Source organism: Halichoeres trimaculatus, unplaced genomic scaffold, assembly GCF_033239565.1.
Source record: "Halichoeres trimaculatus isolate MK-OKI-2021-1 unplaced genomic scaffold, fHalTri1.1 fHalTri1_scaffold_2, whole genome shotgun sequence".
NCBI lineage: Eukaryota > Metazoa > Chordata > Actinopteri > Labriformes > Labridae > Halichoeres > Halichoeres trimaculatus.
In genome coordinates this window covers 6,802,093-6,824,334 of record NW_027437180.1, presented here as the reverse complement: position 1 = coordinate 6,824,334, position 22,242 = coordinate 6,802,093, and the positions used below count along the sequence as shown (strand labels likewise).

The 22,242-nt window shown below is 41.1% G+C and overlaps 1 protein-coding gene across 3 annotated transcripts in view; it reads right to left on the bottom strand.

The window, feature by feature from the left end:
- The window catches only part of rptor (regulatory associated protein of MTOR, complex 1), a 347,202-nt gene that overhangs the window by 106,241 nt on the left and 218,719 nt on the right, over positions 1 to 22,242 (bottom strand). For all 3 annotated transcript variants that reach the window (XM_074690536.1, XM_074690552.1, XM_074690545.1), the window contains exons 11-14: positions 16,412 to 16,487; positions 12,591 to 12,692; positions 4,803 to 4,886; positions 2,579 to 2,689 (exon numbers count right to left, since the gene is read on the bottom strand). In XM_074690536.1, the coding sequence (XP_074546637.1) occupies positions 2,579 to 2,689; positions 4,803 to 4,886; positions 12,591 to 12,692; positions 16,412 to 16,487 (373 nt within the window). The remainder of the gene's footprint in view (positions 1 to 2,578; positions 2,690 to 4,802; positions 4,887 to 12,590; positions 12,693 to 16,411; positions 16,488 to 22,242) is intronic.

Sequence of the window (22,242 nt, the reverse complement as noted above, 5' to 3'; positions counted from 1 at the left end):
CATGCCCTGTATTTATAAGTGTACCACACTGTTTATATTGTTTTTCCACTCCTACAGCCAAATCTAACGCAAATTTAAGAATTACACGGCTTTAATTAAAGAGCATTGAAGTACTCTTTTCACTTCTTTAAAAACAGTACAAAAAAATATGCAAAAAGGTTATTATAAGAAAAGCAGCAGCCAATCTCCTAACTAACTATTTTCAGACTGCATGTCAGCATTAGGGTGTATTTTTATAGGGGTTACCCATTATATGTGTACATTAGTGTTGTAAAACCAGCATTCAGTTAACCAGAAACAAAACAAATTCATAAGTAAAATATCAAGAAATAAAAAATTGCACTGAAAAAAAAATAGGAATGCTTAAATTAGGTTTAGCTGTGTCTCCCTGGGGTCCACAGGTCCCACAGCTGAGGACAAACCCCATGAATGAAAGCATGTAGATACATTACACCAAAGTGCTCTTGAGATAAGCTCAATCAGCAGTGCCCAAAAGATGATATTTTGGGACCCCTTACTGCATCCACATTTAATAATCATGGATGTCGTTTGTAATAGTAATTTTATTGCCTTTGTTTTCACTGCTTGAGATGCCCCATGTCCTGCTTCCGTGAGACAACCCATCTCCTGGTTCTTCAATAAGCCTCCAGACCCTTTTATCATCACACCTTCTGCCCAGCTTCAAGGCCCTGTTGTGTAACTGCAAATACATTGCTTTTGTTTTCACCATTTGAGAACCCTGTCTGCACATTTCCTCAATAAGCTTCCTGATCCTTTTGTCATCACACCTTCTGCCCAACTTCTAGGCATCTGTCTCAATGTGGATTCCTGCAGCAGACAGAGGGGCGTGAGGAGTACCTTAGGGGGGCGTTTCTCTCAAGCATAAATGTTTGGCTTGAACTATGTTCTAGGTCTTTTCTTCACTTTGACTGCTCGCGTGTTGACTGACCTTTTTCTTTGCAAAGGAAAATAAAACCTTGCTGGCTGGCAGAAGTCTCTATTTCATTCTTCACCAGAAATAGGAAAATTTCCACAACACGTTGAACTTTTTGAGTGCGAATGAAAAGAAAACTGAAATCATTGTTTTTGGTTCTCATAATCTGCTGAATGGCGCGGACAGTGTTTTTAGTAATTTGCTGTCTCACTGTTGTCCTTCAGTCAGGAACCTCGGTGTCATCTTTGACAGTTCCTTTAAATTTGATAAACAGATCAGCTCTGTGGTGAAGACAAACTTCTTCCAGCTGGGACTTCTAAGCAAAGTCAAGGCCTATCTCCCTCCTCATGAGTTTGAGAGGGTGATACACATGTTCAGAACATTCTGTTTGGATTATTGTAATTCGTTGTATGTTGGTGTTGATCAGTCGTCTCTCCGCCGCCTTCTGCAGGTTCAGAATGCAGCTGCGTGCCTGCTGATGGGCAGACGTGATCACATCACGCCTGTACTGGCCTCTCTTTACTGGCTTCCTGTCAGCGTCAGTCAGGACCACTTTGTCAAAATAATCTTGCACTGTTTCATTTGGCGTATGGTTCTGTTCTGGGACTCCCTGCTCTTCCACTCGCTTGCGTGGAAAGCCTGAGACAGGATCACTACTTAAGACTCATCTTTTTGTATTAGCCTTTACTAGGTGAGACATCCAACGTTTTATTTACTTTAATTTATTGTTGCTTTTTTAAAATTATTCTACTGTTTATTGTGTCTTATACCTATTTGCTGTTTTAAACTACTTTTAATAACATTTGTTTTAATTGATTGTGTTTTTATTCATTGTGTTTTTATTGATCTACAGCACTTAGGTCAACTGCAGTTGTTTTAAAATTTGCTATATAGATAAAGTTTGACTTGACTTGAATAAATCTTAGTTCAAGCTCAAGAAAGGCTGCTTTAGATTCATTCCTGTAAATACTCTTTCTCTCTGCCCCTCTGTTTCTTTGGCTCTTCTGATCAGCTGGTCATAAATGTTTACTCTCTCCAAATAACATCAACAACATTTTGACTTAACCTTCATCATCAGATCCTCATGCTGCCGTCAAACTTCAAATCTTTTCTTCTCTGTGCTGATATGATTTATTTCAGTGTGGACGGTTGCAACGCTCCTTCACCTCAGTCGCTCCAAATCCATCTCATTCTGCATCCTTTCATCACCAGCATTATTCAACCAGGGTACCTTAGGCTGCAGCCAGTCTCACTTTCCTTTTCAAACACATGTAAACGTCATGATGGGGCTCTAACCTGCAAGTCTCATTTTTTTCTATTCTTGAAGATTACATAATCATTTGATCATAATGAAGTCTCTCCTGTTCGAAATATCTTTGACTAATAGATCTTTTTTTAATACTGTTGAGCCGCTCAGTTCCCCTCCACTTCTTTTGTCAGTCATTTTGATAATTATAATTAATAAGACTAATATAGAGCTTTCCTAAATGCCCAAAGATTTGTATTATGTGCTGCAGACAGGATTCATCAAACAACAATAAAGTCTACAACTAGAGAAAAAAGCAGATTAAATAACATCATCAAACAAAAATAGTTTAGAAAAGATGACATTTTTACATGTGAAGATGTGAATGTATGACTTACGCTGTCCACAGCCAGGATTTTTGCCCAGATGAAGACGAGCAGTGGCCTCAGCTCTCTGGCTGAGCTCTGGAGCAGCTTCAGTACATAGGGAAAGATCCCGACTGACAGGGCCTGCAAACACAAACAAACAAACAAACACTGGTGTTTGTACAGAAGTTTGAAGTTTGGCCTTACTCCTGGACATGTTTGCCAAAGTTAGACCACAGGGACACACCTGTGATGGAAAATATAAGTATGAACACAGGAGTACAATCTCTATGGAGTGGATCTTAAGGTCAGAAGTTGAAGCTTTGACTGCAGTTAAGAGGACGGACCTTTGTAATTGGTACGTTTGTCCTGCTCATTATTTGTCTAAATGCTTATGCAAACTATCAGCGGCTCTAAAAGGTATTTCAGAATAAAGTAAAATTTGATTGCTTCATTGTTTTTTCTGATCTAAGATCTCATAACAGAAACCTTAGAGAGGGGTTTTCTGCTGTCTTATATTTTAAACATGACTGTAAAGTAACAACACTGGATGTCCACGCTAAACTTTTTTTAAACAGTTATACATTCATACTTTGTAAAAATACCTGAATCTGTCTGTTAACTGGTCAGAGCTGCCAGCTTTCGTTAAAAAAAAATACATGACATCTTCACGAGACTTGCTGAAATGAAGTCATCACATAAGGATCTCCTGACTAGTTTATGACACAGTGGAGAGGAGGGCCTCAAAAATCAAAGTCTGCCCTGGATCTGGCCCCCAGTAGGCCTTCAGAGGGCTGGCCAATCAGAGGGAAGGGAGTTTGTGGAGCTGGGAGTCTTAAAGAGACAGCAGCTGAAACATAGTGTTTCAGACAGATGCACCTGTGTGAAGAAGTAAAACTACTACAGGGACACAAAGGGGACAGAATAAATCTCAAAAAAGCAAAACATCCTTTTTTAATCTTAAAAGATAAATAAATAAATAAAAAAAAAAAAAAAAAAAAAAAAAAAAAAAAAAAAAACATCAGAAAAAAATAATTAATTCCCGAAGGGGAATTACATTTTAATTTCTTCCCTTTCAACATAAAAAAGATAGTGACATATAACATGGGGAGGACAGGAGTGAAACTGGAGAGCATCCAGCATCCTAGATTCCTGTTCCATAAGATAATCACTAGCAATAAAGTTTATTTGATGTAGAGAATTTACTGTTATAGGAGAGTCAAATTATAACATCTTTTTACACACACATACACAAGTTTGCCCTTTTCACCTATCTCCGAAAAAACTATTTTGTAACTCTACAAAAAGAAAAAAAAAAGAAAAATAAATAAATAAAACCCAAGCATCATCAACAGTGCATTAGCATTTTTTATGTTTTTTTAAACAGATTTTGTACTCTCAAAAATCAAATTGAAGCAGTCTGTTTACTTGTTGTGGTGTTGTCCTGGAGCATAAGGGCCTGTGTCCATTAACAGAGCATTTTTTTGCCGTGCTCCACAATTCTGTTTTTAGTTCCTAGTGACCATTAAGTTTGTCTCACAACTCTCTGTTCTTCAAACCTGCTGTTGTTCAGAAATTAAAAACAAAAGGAAAGTTAAAAGTAATAAACCAAAACAATTACAGGAGCAGATTAAGACCTGAAACTGAACCCTCAGAGAAAAAAACAACAACAACAACAAAAAAAACAAACAAACAAAAAAACACACTAACAAATTGTGTTTCTCTCTTTGAAGCAGATTTTCTCCACTCCTTTCCTGGTTGTAATGTCTGCTGATTGAAATGTGATGTTGAAAAGTGTGGCAGCGTTTAGAGAGTAAAATGTTTTTAGTCAAGTGTTGTGAGGACAGTGATAAAAAAACAGCTAAAGAGCATCTTTGGACTAAGGCTGCAGAGTACAGAGGGACATCAACCTGCTGAGCTTCTGCCAACATAAAAGGCAAAACCATTTCAAGAATCACTGAGAGTGGACACAGGCCCTCAAAGGACAGATACACCATAATGAAAAAGTCTCTTTTTGTGGCTGTGCCGTTTAAATCTGCAAAACTTCATTCAGTCTTTCGAGAGCAGTGGATGGTTTGTTTCTTTGAACTAAGTTGTTGCTACAAACTGATGAAAATGTGTTTCTGCTTTATTCAGGCAGCCGTGCAGGATTTGTGCTCATCAAACATTCATTTTGTTAATGTTTGTATCATCTGAAGTCAGGGGTACACTCCTAAGATAGAAAAGCTTTTCAAACAGAAACTTTTTCTGGACATACCAGACTGACAGCCCAGGGACCCAGGTCCAGAAACTTTCCAAGCAGGTCAAGAGCCCGTAGTCGGTGCACCTGGCTGAGGAGGACCTGAAAGAGAGCAGAGGTCAGAGGTCAATGTGCTGCTGCCTCTGAGCTGAGAGGAGGCCTGAGATGAAAGGAGAAGAGGTGGAGTGGGGACAGCAGGAGAACAGCAGAGCGAGGTGAGGAGGTGGAGTGGAACAGGTGGCTCTCCATCCTCTAATTCACCCACACTAACACTCACACACTGTGTACGCATGAATGTGTGGACGTGTGTGTGGGTGTTTGGGTGTGTCCCCTGGGCTTCCACTCCCATCAGCTTCCTGAGGAAACATTCGTTTTGAGGAATACCTGTGATACATCGTCCATGCTCTCATCCGTAAAATCTATTTCAGGATCACACGCTGACGCTCTGCTCATGTCCTGGGTCGTAAATACGACATTAAGGCAGAGCAGCAGCGTCTGTGTGAGGGCCGGACACAGGCATCCCCATGTGACTGTCCCACAGTGTGTGTGGGAACAAGCATATGGAGGCATCCAGGTCCACACACTCACACTTACACACGTACACACACACACACACACACGGACACGCGTCCACTTCCTCCAACACACAATGTATTATTAGCCTTCTCCGTGACTTAAACCTGGAGAGCGTGATCATGCTAACAGAAGGAGGCCGGGGGAAGACCGGCCCAGGGTTACCTCCTGTTTCAAGGAAGAGCGTGGGAACATGCACATTTGAGTGTGTGTGTGTGTGTGTGTGTGTGTGTGTGAGAGAGAGAGAGAGAGAGAGAGAGAGAGATGTAGGTGTGTGTCTTACAAACTGAGCCAACAAACAATAATACAATCTGAACATCTCCTAATCCAAGATTTAAAAATAAAATCTCCTCCTTGTCGTCACGATGCATCTCTTCATCCTGATTTGACACAGATGTCAGGGGATATTTTCTGGGAGGTCACACTCGCATAAGCACATTTTATGCTCTTCATTCGTGTGACGCATTAAGTGACATCTGTTCTTTCACCAGAACAGGCATGAAAATGCAATCCCTCAGCAATGCTGCTGCATTAAAACACAACAAATCTGTCTGTGTTCATATCCCTCTCTGTTTCTTATTCCCGTAACACCTTGACTTCAATCTCCCTTGGAGCGATGACTAAGCACCTCCCATCATCCCTCTCTGTTTGTGAGCAACCGTCACACCTTCTCATGTTTATACATGATGCATGCCTTCATCACTTTACCGACACCTGATGCCAAACGTGTGTGAGCATGACCGCTGCTGTTTCTGTAACACCTCATCTAAGAGACGCTGTAATTGCTCTACAAAATCTGTTAATCCTTCCTGGATGAAACGGCTGTTGTCAAGACAACCCTGCACCATATCTCTCCATCCTGCTCTGTGTTGTCCTCCCTTTGCTCATTTCTCCAAAGAGCATTATTGATGCAGCACTCTCTGTTGCCCGTTGCTCGTCTCTTTTGGCATCTTTCAGCTGGAGCCAGATTTGATTTTGGCACCAAGCTGTAAATCCTACAAGAACACGTCAGTCTTTTAAATTCATTCTTATGCAACAGTGTTCATGACAGACCTGTTTATGTGTCCATCAGTTACATCAGAGAGCACAGAGCAGCCTTGAGATTACTATGCTTTTGTGGTGTGAAGCTGCATAATGTAGTGTAATCTCAAAGGCTTTACTCACTCACTCTCACAGCAAACACACACACACACATATATGCATGCCTTCACACGCCGAATCCGTCTGCCTTCCCTGGCTTTTAACAGGTCCCGACAGAACTGCTGCATGGACGGCCGTGGCTTTCAGAGCCCTGAGTCAGCAGGAAATTACCATTCAACACGGACAGCAGCACTACTACAGCTGTGATATAGTGTAACACCACGACTGTACCGCCCCGCGGGATGATGCTGGAGCTGCTGGAAGGAGGGGAGAAACGTCCTGCTGCCATAACTCAGCAGCTGAGGCACACCATGGTACATTATGGGGTGTAAGACTCTGTCCCAATTAAAGCATCACAAAATGATGTTACGCCACCACAGGGGGCCACTGCACTGGTCGCAAAATTTTGTTAAGGAGGTTGTTATAGAGAAAACTTTGAGATACTGAGCTGAAAAAAAAGTTTATCAAACTGAAGCAGCCTGGCAGAGGGCGTCTTCTGTGTGAGAGGAGGAGGAAGAGGAGGAGAGGGATAAATAATGAGTGGATGGCATTGTTGTGATGGTAATGTTCCAAGAAAGTGATGGACACTTGATAGATGATGTGTGTGTGTGTGTGTGTGCTATCAAGATGGACTTCCTGCATTTGTTTGTGAATAAAGGAGACTTTGATAGGATTCTCATCCTGTGCATGAGAGGATAACCTCATCCCCTCATTTAAAAGAAGTTTCAGCATTGAACACACTTAACCCTTATCTAAACATTTTCGATGTGTTGACTGTGTTTTGTTGATATCAAACTGGTTTGGTCTTCAGTGATATTTTTACTATTTTTTCTCCTGTGTTTGTCTGGAGATCCTACACTGAACCATGGCTGCATTGTTTACATGGGAAATCAGCTGTTAGCAGCCTGTAGCATGTCATTGCTAACTGGTGCAAGGCCTGATGTTTCCCCACAAGGTGAGGAGAAGGAGGTGAGGACAACATGAGCTTAGAAGTGATTGACCTGTCCTTTCATCCATTGTTATTGGGGAAATAAGATGTATCTCCAATAAGATGGACAAGATAGCTGTGATAACCCAGCAACAGAGGGAAACCAGAAGGCAGAGTAGCATCATGCTATTCACAGATATGGCTAACAGAGCTAACACTGGACAGGATCCAGGAGACAGAGACTGAACAGACTGCTGAAGAAGCTCAGTCCTGGACCCTGTGGAGGTGGAGACTGGCTGAACTGGAGAATGATGGACAAGCTGTCATCATCTATTTTCTTATGGATCTTTTTACACTTTCTATACATTTTCTTACTTTTGTTTTCTTGATTGCTGCTGTGACACCTGAATTTCTATTCTATTCTATTCTATTCTATTCTATTCTATTCTATTCTATTCTATTCTATTCTATTCTATTCAAGTCAAAACAGCAGAAATGAAACCAAAATATAACTTCAGTAAGTTTGAAGCTTTATACGCATTAAAATGCATCCAGAATTAATAAATCTTAGTGGTGTAACAGCTGTCCTGAATTTGGGCGTGGTTGGATGGAGGCTGGAAAAGCAGAACTCTGCTGCGGATGATAAAAATGTGTTAAAGCAGGAGCAGAAGAAGAACTGCTGAGAGCAGCAGAGGGTCGGGATATAAAATCATGAAAAAGTCTGTTTTCACCTCTCTCCCAGGCTGCATCAGTGATGCTCTTTTAAGATGGTGTGCAGCTGAGAATTCATCTATGAGGCTCACTTTATGACCATCAAGAATGCAAAAGAAACCCCCAGAACTCCCCGACTCACACAAATCATAGAATGTGTTGCTTTGTCAATAATATCAGTAAAGAGGTAAAAAGTTGAATTTTCCATCCTGTTTAATACTTTTTAAAGAAGTCCAGATTGAAAGTGTGAGTGAGCAAACATTCTGGTTGTAACAAGTTTTGTTGAATATTCATAGTGAGAGCAACAAAGCTGTGTGAAAATAATATAAATGTGTGTTTTGTGTTCTCTAGAAACTAGAGCAGAAAGGAAACGAGGAGAATACGGGAATGCTTGGCCTTTCATGCCTGGATTTGATCCAATCAATTAGCATTTATCCTCAGCTCCAGTCCTTTAGAGCTGTTCTGTGTTTTCAGTTTTGCTCTGGTTGATTATTTGATGCTTATTTCCTCACCAAAACTGCAGAAAAGGAGCAGAATATGAGACCTTTAAATAACAAATTTAAAACATGATGTCACAAGTGCCAGATTGTGTCTACCGAGTGTGTCACTGTAAATCTCTTGGGAGGTCAGTCTGTTTGCTTCCAACCACATCCATTCAGCTATGTTATCAAACCTAGCACCAGTCACTCTTTTCAACATAGTTGGACAAGGGAGTGTGGATCTATTGCCAGAGTTGGCTGAAGATCAATCTTTGCTGTAAAAGTGTTGTATGTTAAGACATCGAGTGTGCTGCGCCTTTTGAGACCAAATACAAAAAACAGCATTAGCAAAGTATGTGAAACAGAACAACACATTCAAAACTTTCTGTACTGTTAAAAACCAGGCTGCAGAAGGAAGTTTTACCATTTCTCACTGCATAGCTAAGCATGGAAAACCAATAAGGGAGACTTTCCTATGGACTGTGGATGATTTTATAAAAGGATTAAGTATCTGCACTTTGGGCCTGAGTGTATTTTAACCATGTCACCATGTTTATAAAACAGCGTCGGTGAAATTCTGTGATCTTTCATGATAATTGAACACATCCATTTTAATCCAGTGTGTGCAATGGAAACATCCTGAGCAGAAATCAATACTGATGGCTTCAGGAGCCGTGACTACACAGATAACAGTAAACTGTAAGGAATGTTGTAGAAAACTGAGCTCGGGGGGAACGATCTGATTAAAGAAATGTAATTATGAATATGTAGATTTATATTATGCACACAGCTGTTTCACATTCTTCACTCCTTTTCCCAAGTTCGAACTCATTAAGTTTGTCTAGACAGCATCGTACACGCACCCACACACACACACATGCACGCACACACACAGCACTCTCACTCAACTTTCTTCATCTTCAGAAATAAAACAGAGCACGAAGATGTTGAATGTGCTGAAATCTGTTTCTCTGGGTTATGAGAGGTTGAGCTGTGAGTGAGGAGGTTGGTATTTACAGAGTGTGATAACAGACGAGATGTCATGTGCTGATTGGCTGACATGTTCTCCATCACACTCATATTACACTCACACACACTCCCTCTTCATTACTACAAGCCTGCGGGCCTTTTTTCATGTTAGGTTCATTTTTATATCAAAGTGTTGGCAGCAGTTCAACAATAAAGTTCTCATCTACTTCAAGTCTAAATCAATTCTGTCATATTAACATGATTAGTGTGTTAGACATGATTATAAAGACTAAAAGTGCTGTAAGACATTTATTCCCATATTAAATCATAAACACTGTAAATGAGCATGTTTTAACTGGCTGAAGTGATGCTTCATGAAGACTGGATTCTACAACCATACATAGTCGTGTAATAGTCCAGTTATCAAACCTGCAGTCTGAGTCAACTCACGAGTCCTCAGTGTTCAAGTGATTCACCAAAGAAGAACCTGAGTCAAATCCCTGTTCCCTGGATAGAAGCTGAGGTGAAACCTTCTCATCAATATCATCAGTTGTTGTGAGCAGGATCGCTGTTTGACTATTCGCTGTACACAGCTCATTGTTTGTGTGGGACTAAAGGAGAGCAGAGCAATAAATGATCATTTCTTTACATTTTACTGACGGATCCTGTCGCCCTCTTTTGACATGTAACAATCACGCCTGTTGTGTGTTGTGCGTCATGGCACATCTCACCTCTTATAGGCCCTGCATATACACATACATGGGATATTCAAGGACACCTGGTTGGTTTCTTTGTTTTGGCCTCACATTCACAGGTAAAAGGAGATTTTTGCTCACTGAAAACAGAGTTAAGAACAATCTTTTAAGAACTGTGTTTCTATTAATATTCAGAAACAACTCAAGTGTGGAGAGAATCTGCATCAGGAAATGAAGACAAGAAAAAAATGTCTGAAAACATCTGTGTGGATGTGGTCACAGCACGAACATGAAGAAAGGTGTTATTAACCCTCTAGTTCAAGGTGTAACTGCAAGCAAACTCTACAGGTAAAAATATGATAATATACAGCAACATCTAAGTAACAGTATAACTGTTTTATTTCTGAACATTTTGTTTCAAATAAGCAGTAAATTATGATTAACTGTGTGTCTGCTGAAGTGGACATTGTGCAACACTAAGCTAATTTCAGACACAAAGTTAAATGTGTAAAAAATATGTTAAAATATTTCGCAAAGCAGAAAGAAAATAAATATTCATGGAGTTACCAAAAAATGATATTCTGTTTATTTTTTAATAATATACTATTACAAGGGATGGGTGCCTTCCACATTTGAAATGATATGGTACCTATGTCCAGTACCTGGCAATCGGTGTCGGTTTGGTACTTTTGTGTGTGCATGTGTTAAGAAATGTTAATATGTTTAAACATAAAATCTCAAAGTTTTCATTTCAAAATATTTATTTCTCCATATATAAACTTGCAATGTAGTGTTCATGTCCAGCATGGAAAATCACCTACTCTTCAACTCCATTACAGTCAAAAGGATGCACTAACGTACCTAATCATGGTATTATATGACTTTATGGTACTGGTTCTACAGACAGAATTCGGACAGTAGCTTTAAAAGTTCCTCAATTGGTACCCATCCCTAACTGACAAATACAAACTGTTTTATGTTGGATGATCAGCTGCATGCAGTCCACTGGAGTAGACATGTCAGTAACTTTATGAAAAAATTGTCTTGATGAAAACATTTTTTTCGGCCCTAAAAGAAATAAAAACACTATAGGAGAAAACCTGACACGTGTTTGATAATTCAAGCATCAGAGAGACAAACAAAAAAAAAAAAAAAAAAACTCTGAACCTGTACAGGGATGGGTACCGAATTAGGTACTTTTATAGGTATCAACCAAATTATTTCAAAAGTATCAAGTACTGATTCACGTAGAATCAAAAAGTACCATGTTTAGGTACCTGAATGCATCCTTGTGACTGTGAGGGAGTAGAAGAGGACGTTATTTTCCATGCTGGACATGAACACAGCATTGCAAGGTTTTATATTGAAGAAAAAACATGTTAAATTGAAAAAAATGTACTTTACTATTAAACAAATTGATATCTGTTACCACATAAACAAAAAAAAAGTACCAAAATTTGGTACCGTTAAGAACCGGTATAAATGACCAGGTACCAGGCATCGGTACCGTATCGTTTCAAATGTACCCATCCCTAAACCTGTACACACTGACCACGATTAAAAAAAAAAAAAAAAAAAAAAAAAACTTTATAAACCCAGTGGTTGAATCACTTTTGCCATTGGCTTGCTAGGAGAAATGTAATCCACAGTCTACTGCTGACTCCTTCTTGCTTTTTGAGGTGATTTCTGTCAAAGACTAAGGCAGTTCTTTCACACATCATAAACACAATGCTAACAAATGTGATTTTTGTCTCTTTAAACATTCCAACAAGGCCTGTCGACAGCAACAGATGGCATATGCACCAGCAGCTCAAAACCGACCCTCAAAAACTCAAAAATCTCGAAATCATCAAGACATGTGCTTGTTGTCCCTCAAAAGAACATTTTAATATTTTGAACACAGCCGTTTAAGTTTTGTGTTGTGCGTGTGATTTTAAAATTTGCTGTAGAAGTAGAAATGACGCAGGACCATCAGCTTAGATTTCTACACGCTGCCACAGCACATGACAAACAACACTCAGTGCTGAAGACAGCATGACAAATGTCTATAGTGAACAGAAGGAGCTTTTAGTGACATAAAACAGTCCAAGTACAGGACTTGACAGATAAACTTTTTTTTAAATTTGAAACCATCATTACTTTTTCTCCTACCTGCTGAAAACAGACTTTCTATAATCTTTTGTTTTCCTTTGTTGTCTCGTTCATTTCCCCTCAGAGACACAAATGGGTTTTCTTAATTGTGCAGATGAAGCAAATTAAAGCTGAAAGAATCAAATCAAAAGAAAAACAGGTTGTGTGTTTTTGTTTGTACCTGCAGTACTATGGGGAGCTGCTCAGGAGGATTTCTGTTCTCTACGCCCATCGTCAACCACACCTCAAACGCCGTCAGCTGCTCGGCGAAGAAAGGGCTGTGCTGTGGACACAAAACAAACACACGTGAGTCTAATCAGGATATTAAAGAGGGAATTGTTCTGTTTCATTTATATTTATCTCAAACACACACACTCACACACACAGTAATGAGCCAGTCTGCAGTGACTAGCTTATCATTTCATAAAAAGCCCTGACATAATGAGCCAAGAAGTGACACTGCACTGCAGCAGCCACATGAATCCTGATCCATCATGATCACCTTCGCTCTCTCGGCTGCTGGGGCAGTTTGCCTGATTGATCGGTTGCTGGCCGTGGAGTTTTTGATCACACCGAGTGTTAATATCGCAGAGGGAATTATGACAAGCTGATGATGGATGAAGACAGAGGAAATATCAATGCTTCCTGGCTGGATGGCTAAATTAATTGGTGCATAATCAAAGCTTGATAACTCTATAGACACACTCACACCATCACTGATGGGAGATAGAGTCCACACAGAGGGTAAACTCCACAGACTGTGTTCGCTTTCCATTATCTGATTTTTTGTTTTCACTTCTTTCTGGAATCAAATCTACAAACAGCTGTTTGCTTTGAGATTTTTAAAGGTATTTGAATCCAGAAGCTCACACAACCATCTCTAGGGTTCACAGAGAATGGTCCTATAAAGAGAAAACAAAGTGGAATACCACACCGGGTGACCCTCCTGTCAGCTAAGAACAGGAAACTGAGGCTACAATTCACACAGCAACACCAAAACTGGACGATAGAAGATTGGGAAAACGTTGCCTGGTCTGATGAGTCTGGATTTCTGCTCCACATTCAGATGGTAGGGTCAGAATTTGGCGTCAACAATATGAAAGCATGGATCCATCCTGCCTTGTATCAAGGGTTCAGCCTGCTGCTGGTAGTGTAATGGTGTGGGGGATATTTTCTTGGCTCACTTTGGGCCCCCCACTTTGCTGACCATGTCCATCCCTTTATGAGCACAGTGTACCCATCTTCTGATGGCTACTTCCAGCAGGATAACGCTCCATGTCATAAAGCTGGAATCATCTCAGACTGGTTTCTTCAACATGACAATGAGTTCCCTGTACCTAAATGGCCTCCACAGTCCCCAGATCTCAGGTCATATCAGTGTCACTACCTTTCAGCTTGTTAATTAGATTCACCAAGTACTTTTTTTCAGTCTTTGTTCCGTTGTTTAAAAAATGGCTGTGTTATTTAACCTCAGTGATAAACCCTAAAACAACAAAGACTCGGCTTTCAGTCTATAATTGTCTGAACAGAATCAACATCCACCAAGCACCATTATGTTCCTGCATCAATAAATCCAGCTTTGACAGAGACCAAAGAATGAGGTAAACAGCTGAAGCACATAAGAGGGAATTAGAGGCTCCTGAAAGAGGGAGCAAGACAGAGAGGGAAGATCTCCTTTAGCGCTCCTCAGAGGCTCAATTACGGTGCCGGTAAGTGTTTTCGGCCCGGAAAGCAGAGGAAGAATGCGAATGGAAAACTGCTCCCAGCGGACTGTTGAGGAAGACGCCCACCTCTGAGGCCAGTTGGGGGAGAGAAAAGCCCCAGATAAAGGTGCAAACGCCAGGGAAAGCTGCTTTGGTGCCAACTTCTTATCTTTTGTTAAGCTTGCGTTCGAGGGCAAATGATGCTGACGGCTGCTTTGTCCACCAGTCTGCTCCAAACACTTGTCTTGTGTTGACCCAGATATCGTCCGTCATCATCAGCTCAATCACACTCTCACAGCGTGTTTCCATTACACTCAGCTTCTCCATCACGGTCCCCCGCCATGTCAGTAAATATCAAAATAAACGGGCTGAAAGTGCAGGGCCAGTGGTTTCAGAAACGAGCTTTTATTCCACACTCACACTTGAATTATGAGACTTGACATTTTACAATGTTTTCCAGTGGGACTGAGCCTGAGTGAGTGTGTGTGTGAGTGTGTGTGTGTGTGTTGTGGCCAACCAGGGGCTACTGCATGCAAAATCCACAATAAACCAAGAGGCTAAGTGGCCTAGAATCCTTTTGTAGGTCTTCTCTGCTCCTAAATGAGCTCCCAACAGGTGTGAGTGGGCCAAACACAGCACTCTGGAAACACAATATCTTGGAACCAGTAACTGCTCCACAGCAGTTTCATCCTTTGTAATAACTCTATAGTGGAGGCCATTCTTCACTGCAAAATGTGGAAAAGTGATAACACTCACCCCCTCTACAGGCTTCCCTTCGACCACCATCAGGTCCCGTCTAACTTGCTCCAGGTTTGAGTCCCCCACTTGTGCAGTCCCAAACTTTCCTGGCTGGTCTTCCCTTGACCCTTCAGCCTGGGGAAATTCAGAAAACACCTCAGAAAGTGCTTCATCAGCTGAGGCTTCCTCTGGCTCTATATCCCTCCTGGCACTTTCCCCACTTGCCTCCTCAGAGGGGGATTAGAGGAGGATGCACATGCTGGCATTAGTTTGGTGTGGCGGGTACCCTGCTTCTTCATTTAGGACCGGGGTCTGAGACCACAACCTCCAAAATATGGGGAAATCTCACCTGATTTGAACAGGCACATGCAGATTTTGTTGATTGCCTCAAGGGTGCTCCTAGTGGTCCGTACCTTGACATGAGTGGTAGGGTAATCTCTGGAGTCCCCATGGACACAGGGGTTGTTGGGCCTTGGGATCCAGTGGTCAGTTTCAGGCTCCAGGAGGGGGACATAGGTAACAGGGTCTAGTACGGCTTCTACATCCTTGCCTCCATCTCTGACAGGAAGCTTCGGGGCTTTTGTACCCTTGTTTGTGCCTTCATCTGGTCAAATGATCCCCCTGTAGGCATGGTTTCCTCGTTACCAGGGCAATTCCAAGAGTGGTCTCCCTCTTCCCCATAGTTGAGGCACTTTTGGTCATCTAGGTTCACCAGCGGCCAGCACAATGGAGGGGATCAGGGTTTCCCTTGCAGGGGTTGTGCAAGTCACTGTTCCTTAGGCAAGGTTTGTTTGCTTTTGGGTCCATCTGACTTGGTCCAAGGCTGACTGCTCAACTGCCTATCATCAGGACTGAAGTGACTTGGTGAACTTCCAACAAGGCTACCTGGGCTTTTACAGTTTCTGGATTACTTCAAGAAGCACACCTTTTTGCATCCAATGGCAAGGCTCTGATACAGCGGTCCATTGCAAGTCAGGGGTCCATCCCCAGTAGCTAGCCAGTTGAGGGCTACACGCATCAGGGCTGCAACCTGAGGCCAGACAAGAGCGGTGGAGTCATTGGTCCAAGCATGGAATCGTTGTGTCCCAGTTTGGTGGTTGTGCTCATTGTGGTCCGTCCAGAGAACCAGGTTTAGCTTCGTCCGAGTGTCTTCTGGGAAAACTGCTCCTCAAATCAGCTCTGTCTTGATTGCCTGATGGGCTACAGGTGGGTCCAGCTCTATGAGCCCATTGGCTGCAGAGCGCTCACTGGGCAATACTTCCCACCACCACCTCCCCTAACCTGTCTGCTCTCTAAAACGGGTAGGGGGGGCAGTTTCCCCTGGTTTGCCACAAGGTGTGTTTGTGTGTGTGTGTTTGGAAGATTAATAGAGATGCTGGTGTCGGTGAACTAGCAGTGCAAAAAAGAGAAGCTGACGTTTACAGCCGTCAGTGGTGGACATATCTGAGCTAACAGCCGTCCATCAGTGCAAGAAAAACACTGAACAGTTGGATAAAGCTTCCTCCACCTTTCAATAGGTCTCAGAGTTTGTTTTTCTCTCACATACACAAATAAAACTTACCCTGAAGGCGGTGCCCTCCTCAATGATGGTGGGCAGCTGAGAGAGGCAGATGTCCACGGCCAGGTCCCACGCTTGCCTGTAGAGAGGTGACACACCCACACACAGATAGCACGTTAGACTTTAAGCGTGCATTAGAAACTCTAAACCAACACACAATTAGAACTTGAAAGGAATCACAGAAAGCAACAGAAATAAACACATTTTTTTTCCTCGTCTTTGGTTTTTCCTTCTTAACCCATCACTCGCACTGTTCTCTTCAGCTCATGCTTTCTCTTCAGCACAAACACCACTTTAAATTCCCAGCACGAGGTCCTGGAGAGGGCAGCAAGGAGCCTCTAATCCTTTTCTAAACACCAGCGTTCTCTCATGGTCATCATATCTAATTCATGGGGTTATGTAACTCCCTTCAAACCTTATCACAGCTCCCTCTGTCTGTCTCTCTTTCTCTATGCTTTCTCACTTCCCTTAGTGAGCTCAGAGTCTCATTTTCCTCTCAGTTAGCACGAGTTAGAGGTTGAGGCCTGCTCCCAGTAGTTTTGCAGCAATGTAATGCGATGCTGAATGAGTGACAGGGAGTTCACTCTGCCTCAGACCCTTTCTGCTGCATAAAGAGGTTTCCACATTATCAGGGAGAGCTTTGATGGAGCTGCACTCGAGCAACATTAAAATTCCAGTGAACTCGCTAGTTTGATAAGTTAAAACCTCCTACTATAGAGCCTGGTGCATGAAAAATACCAACTACCCTGAGGACATACAGTATATTATGACAGGGATTTTTGCACCATACACAGTTTTTAAATTGCTCTGAAAGTTACCAAAAAAGGCCGTTTATTCCTGCAATTACGACACAGCTGGTACATGCTGGGGCTGATTAGAAGAGTTTATGAAATAAGCTGCTGTTTTTGGCAAGAAGACATTTGTCCCTCTTGTTAAAATGTCAATATAGATATTACTGCATTATGTAGAACAGGTGTTTCTCACTGAGCAATGCTTCTGTGGCTGGTTTTAGAAGAATTAGACCAGCTGGGGTGACAGCGATGTTGTACTCAAATCCAGAGCTACAACCCCAATCTGCCTTAAGTCTTGAAAGAAGAGACTCTACTTTCTTTTGATAGTTTCAGTTTTTGCACAGTTATAGACAACAATATTCTGTTGGTCCTTAAAGATTGGTCAAAATACTCTATATCTGCTGTCAGTGTGGGGCTCTCTGATCTGAAAACGGCTGGCAACCAATGAGTTAATAGCTGTTTTCTGTAAAATATAGAGATTGAGATTAAGTTTCATACATGTACTGTGTTTAGTTGAGTTTACACTCAACGGCAACAATGCAAAACTAGCACCCATTAATCTGCAAGGCACGTAAAGGCAGGTGACACTGAGTTTCCCCAAAATTCTGCACAACTTTGACAAGTGAATCACTTTTGTATCAACTTTAGACTCGTCAGTTGAAAGGGATTAGAGTTTCTTTTTGTACAGCTAAGAAATCAGTATCCTGGGAGCATCCCCAGTGGTTTCACTGATCCTACCTCATCAGGGTGGGAGTGTGTCTCATACAACCAGATGAGATTCACACAGGAAATGGTCTTAATGAAACATCATAATAAAACATTAATGAGGACTCAAACTTAGAGATTACTCTTCTTCATAGAAATAGACTCAATTTGACTGGAATATTGAGGACTTTAGACCTGACTAAGGGTGAAATCACACCTGGATCATTTGGGGCTGTTGTTCCGAAACAGTGGGCAGCCCCCCCAGAAACCCCTGTTCGTTTGGGCACATGTGAGCACCAGTGGCGAACCGTGAGTACTACAGCTGGGCCTTCACCTCAGCCCTCACAGCCCAGAAAAGAAATAATTGCGGAAAAAAGTAGTTAACAAAAAACATTTTCATTGAATAAATAAAATAAAAATAAATAAGAGGCTTTACATAAAACAATGACTAACATTATTAAGTGAGTTTATAAAACTTACTAAAATAACCTAAAATGATGAAGAAAATGTCTTTAGTTTTTATCTTTGTCAATCTGTGTCATACATAAACTCGTTACTTTTACCCATCGAGAGTACTGGCAGGCTGCCAACACTCCTGAATATGGAGGGAGTCTCACATTTTTTAAACCCCTTCTCTGGCTGTTCTCCTGGCTTGTGATTTCTCCCGATTGTCCCCCAACTTTAAGTATGCTCCTGTGATCGCTAATATTTTTTAAAAAGTGAATCAAGTCCTGTACTTGGACGTTATATCGAAAACTCAAAAACCATCCACCCCCTCTCTCCTAGTTGGTTTGATCCAAAGACGCTGCAGGAGACCTCAGAGACGGACACAGATAACTGTGCTGCACTTGTTGATGAAGAGTTTATCAGAGCCTTAGCTGTTTTCTATCTTTCTTTTTCGGTGTTGACATGTCGTAAGTTAAACTAACGTAGCTCTGCTCTAACGCAGCATCCTCTTCAATCAGGAGAGTTTAGAGCAGCGTGAATCATATAGTGAGAAGGCTGACTCTAAAATAGTGAAACGTTGTGTCATTGTGATGTTCTGTCTGTCTTCGGTGTGTGATGCACATAAGAGCTGCGTGTGTACGGGACAGCGCTCTCTCTTTAAAACAGGGGAAGGTTCAGGTGGAGGAGACTGACTGAGCCAGTGGAAGAGAGAGAATTCAAACCACAATGTCCCTTACAGTGCCCGTGATAGATGAAGTATTAAGACATAAGCACTGGCATGAGCGCGACCAGATGAAATTTTTACTCGCACACACTGAAAAAATGCTAACAAGCTAGCCACAACTTCATTCTCGTCTTCTGCCATTCCTCTCACCGCTCTGCCCACTGTTCGGACTTCACGAAGGCCTATGCTCTTCTGTTTTTGTCCCGCCCCCCCAAAAATCAAATCGTGATTGGTCAATTTTTCTGTCTCTCTCCAAACCAAAACACACAGCCTGGCCTTCGTGAAGTCCTAACCACTGAACGAGCCAGCAAACCGGGCTCCAGTAGAGATAACATGTTTCAAGACAGTAACCCTTTCATTACTGAAGTGAACTTTGCAGTACACTTAATTTCAAAACTTACATGATGTATTATATGTATTCAACTAAATGAGAATGTATTTATTTATATATTTAGATATATGATACGTATATTTTTTGGTCCAGATTTTTTAAAGCCTTCTCTGAAGGCCTAGAAGTCCCTGAAGGTTCCCCACTGGTGAGCACAGTAATCGCTCTCGAATGCGAGACAAAACAAGCAGGTCGATATCGCCAAAAATAGGTGGTATCAGCTCGCTTCCATTTGAGTCCTGTAGCAGTTTCTGTGCAGTAAGAAAACAAACGCCCAACAACCGGCACAGCTGACTTATAACTGTGGCTCACACTGTAGTGATGGGGGCAGTAATGAGCTTGGTGGACAACTGTACAGTCAAAACAGTAGAAGAAGAAGAAGAAGAAGAAGAATCAACAACATCAGCAGAAGAAGAAAAGACTGAAGAACTGAGGAAAAGGAGTCATGGGCTCACATGGAGCGGTAAAGAAATAAAGCGCCTTATCGAAGTGCCATGACGCAGTCAGGACTCTCAATAAACTACATATGTTAATCATATAGCGCATACTGCTAGCTAGATAAATGCTATAACGCAAACTAGCAACACACATTGTTGATGCTTCATGGCTGTTCCTGCCTGAGGAAAGCAGGTAAGAACATAAATGAATGAATGAACAAAGATAGGGAAACTCTCCAGGTATGATTTCTGACGAATGCGAGAAAAAAATTGATCGCACGTGACTTTTGTTTACAACTTTGGACCGCAACAAACTTTCGCCTTGTAAACACAAACAAACCAAGTGGTAACCGCTACAATTGTATCATTTTTCCCCTGAATCAGAACAAAACAAACCACAGGTGTGAAAACACCCTCAGACATCATTTAGGTGCATTTTCCTACTGTTGGGCAAAGTTTTCACCGTCTTTGCTCTGACCTGTTTGTATTCTGCTAGTATTTCTGGTGCACTTTGCAAACCAATTAACCTATTCATGATATTTTGCAAATATTCAAAGAACATGAAGCATCAATAAGTAGAACTACTAATTTCTTGCGTCATTTAACATTTTCATTAATTTATTTTCAATTTGTTCTAAAGAGAATCTACTTTTAAGCTGCTATGATATTTGATATCTTCAATTCTAACAAAATCTTTAATGAAGCAAATTCATTTATACATTAGTTGTGTTTATGTTGTCTCGGTACACACAAATTCAATGAGAATGAAAACTGTGGTTATAACTTGGAGCAACAAGGCAGGGATTAGTCTTCAAAAGGTTTTTCATTTAAACACTTTGGGCCAAACAACATCTGATCAATGAGCCTTTTCTCCTTGTCTTTGTTTACCTTTAGCCATTTATTCACCATTAAATGAAAGCAGAAATAGCTCAGATAAAGTTTAAACTGGTACCATGTCTGAACAGTTAACAATCACTGCACCATGAATACACAGGGATATTATGATGCATTACTTTTAACTCTTACAACTCCTGATTTTATTTCCCACAAGGGATAGGCCGATTATCGGGCCGATATTTGGCATTTTGCGGCATTTCGGCATCTGCCTTTTTTAAAAATCCGATGACCGATATGAAACCCATTCAAAACTGTGTTGTTTTGGCTCTGATGCTTCCCTGCACAGAATTTCTCCCTGTCTACACTATGGAAGCCCTAGATGGTCATTTAAAATCAGTCATGTAAAACCAAACAGAAAATTAATGCAACTGCATTACATGCCTGTAAAAGGCAGCACAAAGTCAATTCAGTCCAGTTTTATTGCAGTTGCATAGAAATTTTGGAAAACTTGACTCACTGTAGAAAATTTATGGTATTTCTTTTTTTCAAGTTTTCATTTAACTTTATAATAACATGCTGCTAAGCCTGGAAGCTTTTTAATAAACATATGCTTGAGGGCATTCAATTGCAGTTAAGTGTTGGAGTTTGCATTGATTGAAGTTTTTTACGCCAATATTTTCACTTTGACTGCAAATGAATATTGGCTTCAAATATCAGTTACCGGCCTCCTTGACTACAAATAATCAGTATTGGTATCGGCCCTAAACAATCCATGTCTATCTCTATTTCCTACCTTAAGTAACATACCTGTGTAAAGTAGCTATCGTACTGTCTCATTGCCTTTCATTTATAGGATTCCATAGGTTAGTTTTAATGTTTGAAGTAGTTTGTTTTCTCTGTGCATTGCAAACAAAAACATGTTTGATTGGTGTTGAGTTTGGTTTTGCAGAATGGAGTTAATTTTTTCTTACTCATTGAGTTTCATGGCAGATAATTTGAAGCCTTGGTTGTCTGTTTCTGATCCGAGGGCAAAATTGTGGTGCCACCACTGAAATTGAAAATTATAAAAGAAACCAACTCCACTATTTTTAATAAGATACATAAATTTATCAGTTAATAAGATAAAGCAGAAAGATAGGCGTGAAAAGGTATTTCTTAGCTTTCATAACGACAGGTACTTGGATAGTTACTCTGTGTAGCAAAGCAGCCAACAGATCTGTTTCCCTGCCGGTGTTTATGTAATCTAAGAGTGAGGAAACTCACTCGCAGGGAGGGATCTGCTGCAGTGTTTGAGTTAACAGTATTAACTTGCATGATGCTGCCAATGCGTGTGAGCGAATCATCACCCTAACCTGTCTATTTGTATCTGTGTTTGGAGAGAAGAGGACAGCCAGCAGAGGAGTGTAGGGGACCGGTAGGCGGCTGACTAAGCTTTTTTCTTTTTTTCTTTGTGCCTGCAGAGAGTGGTGCAGAGACAAACACACATATAAAAAAGAAGCACACAC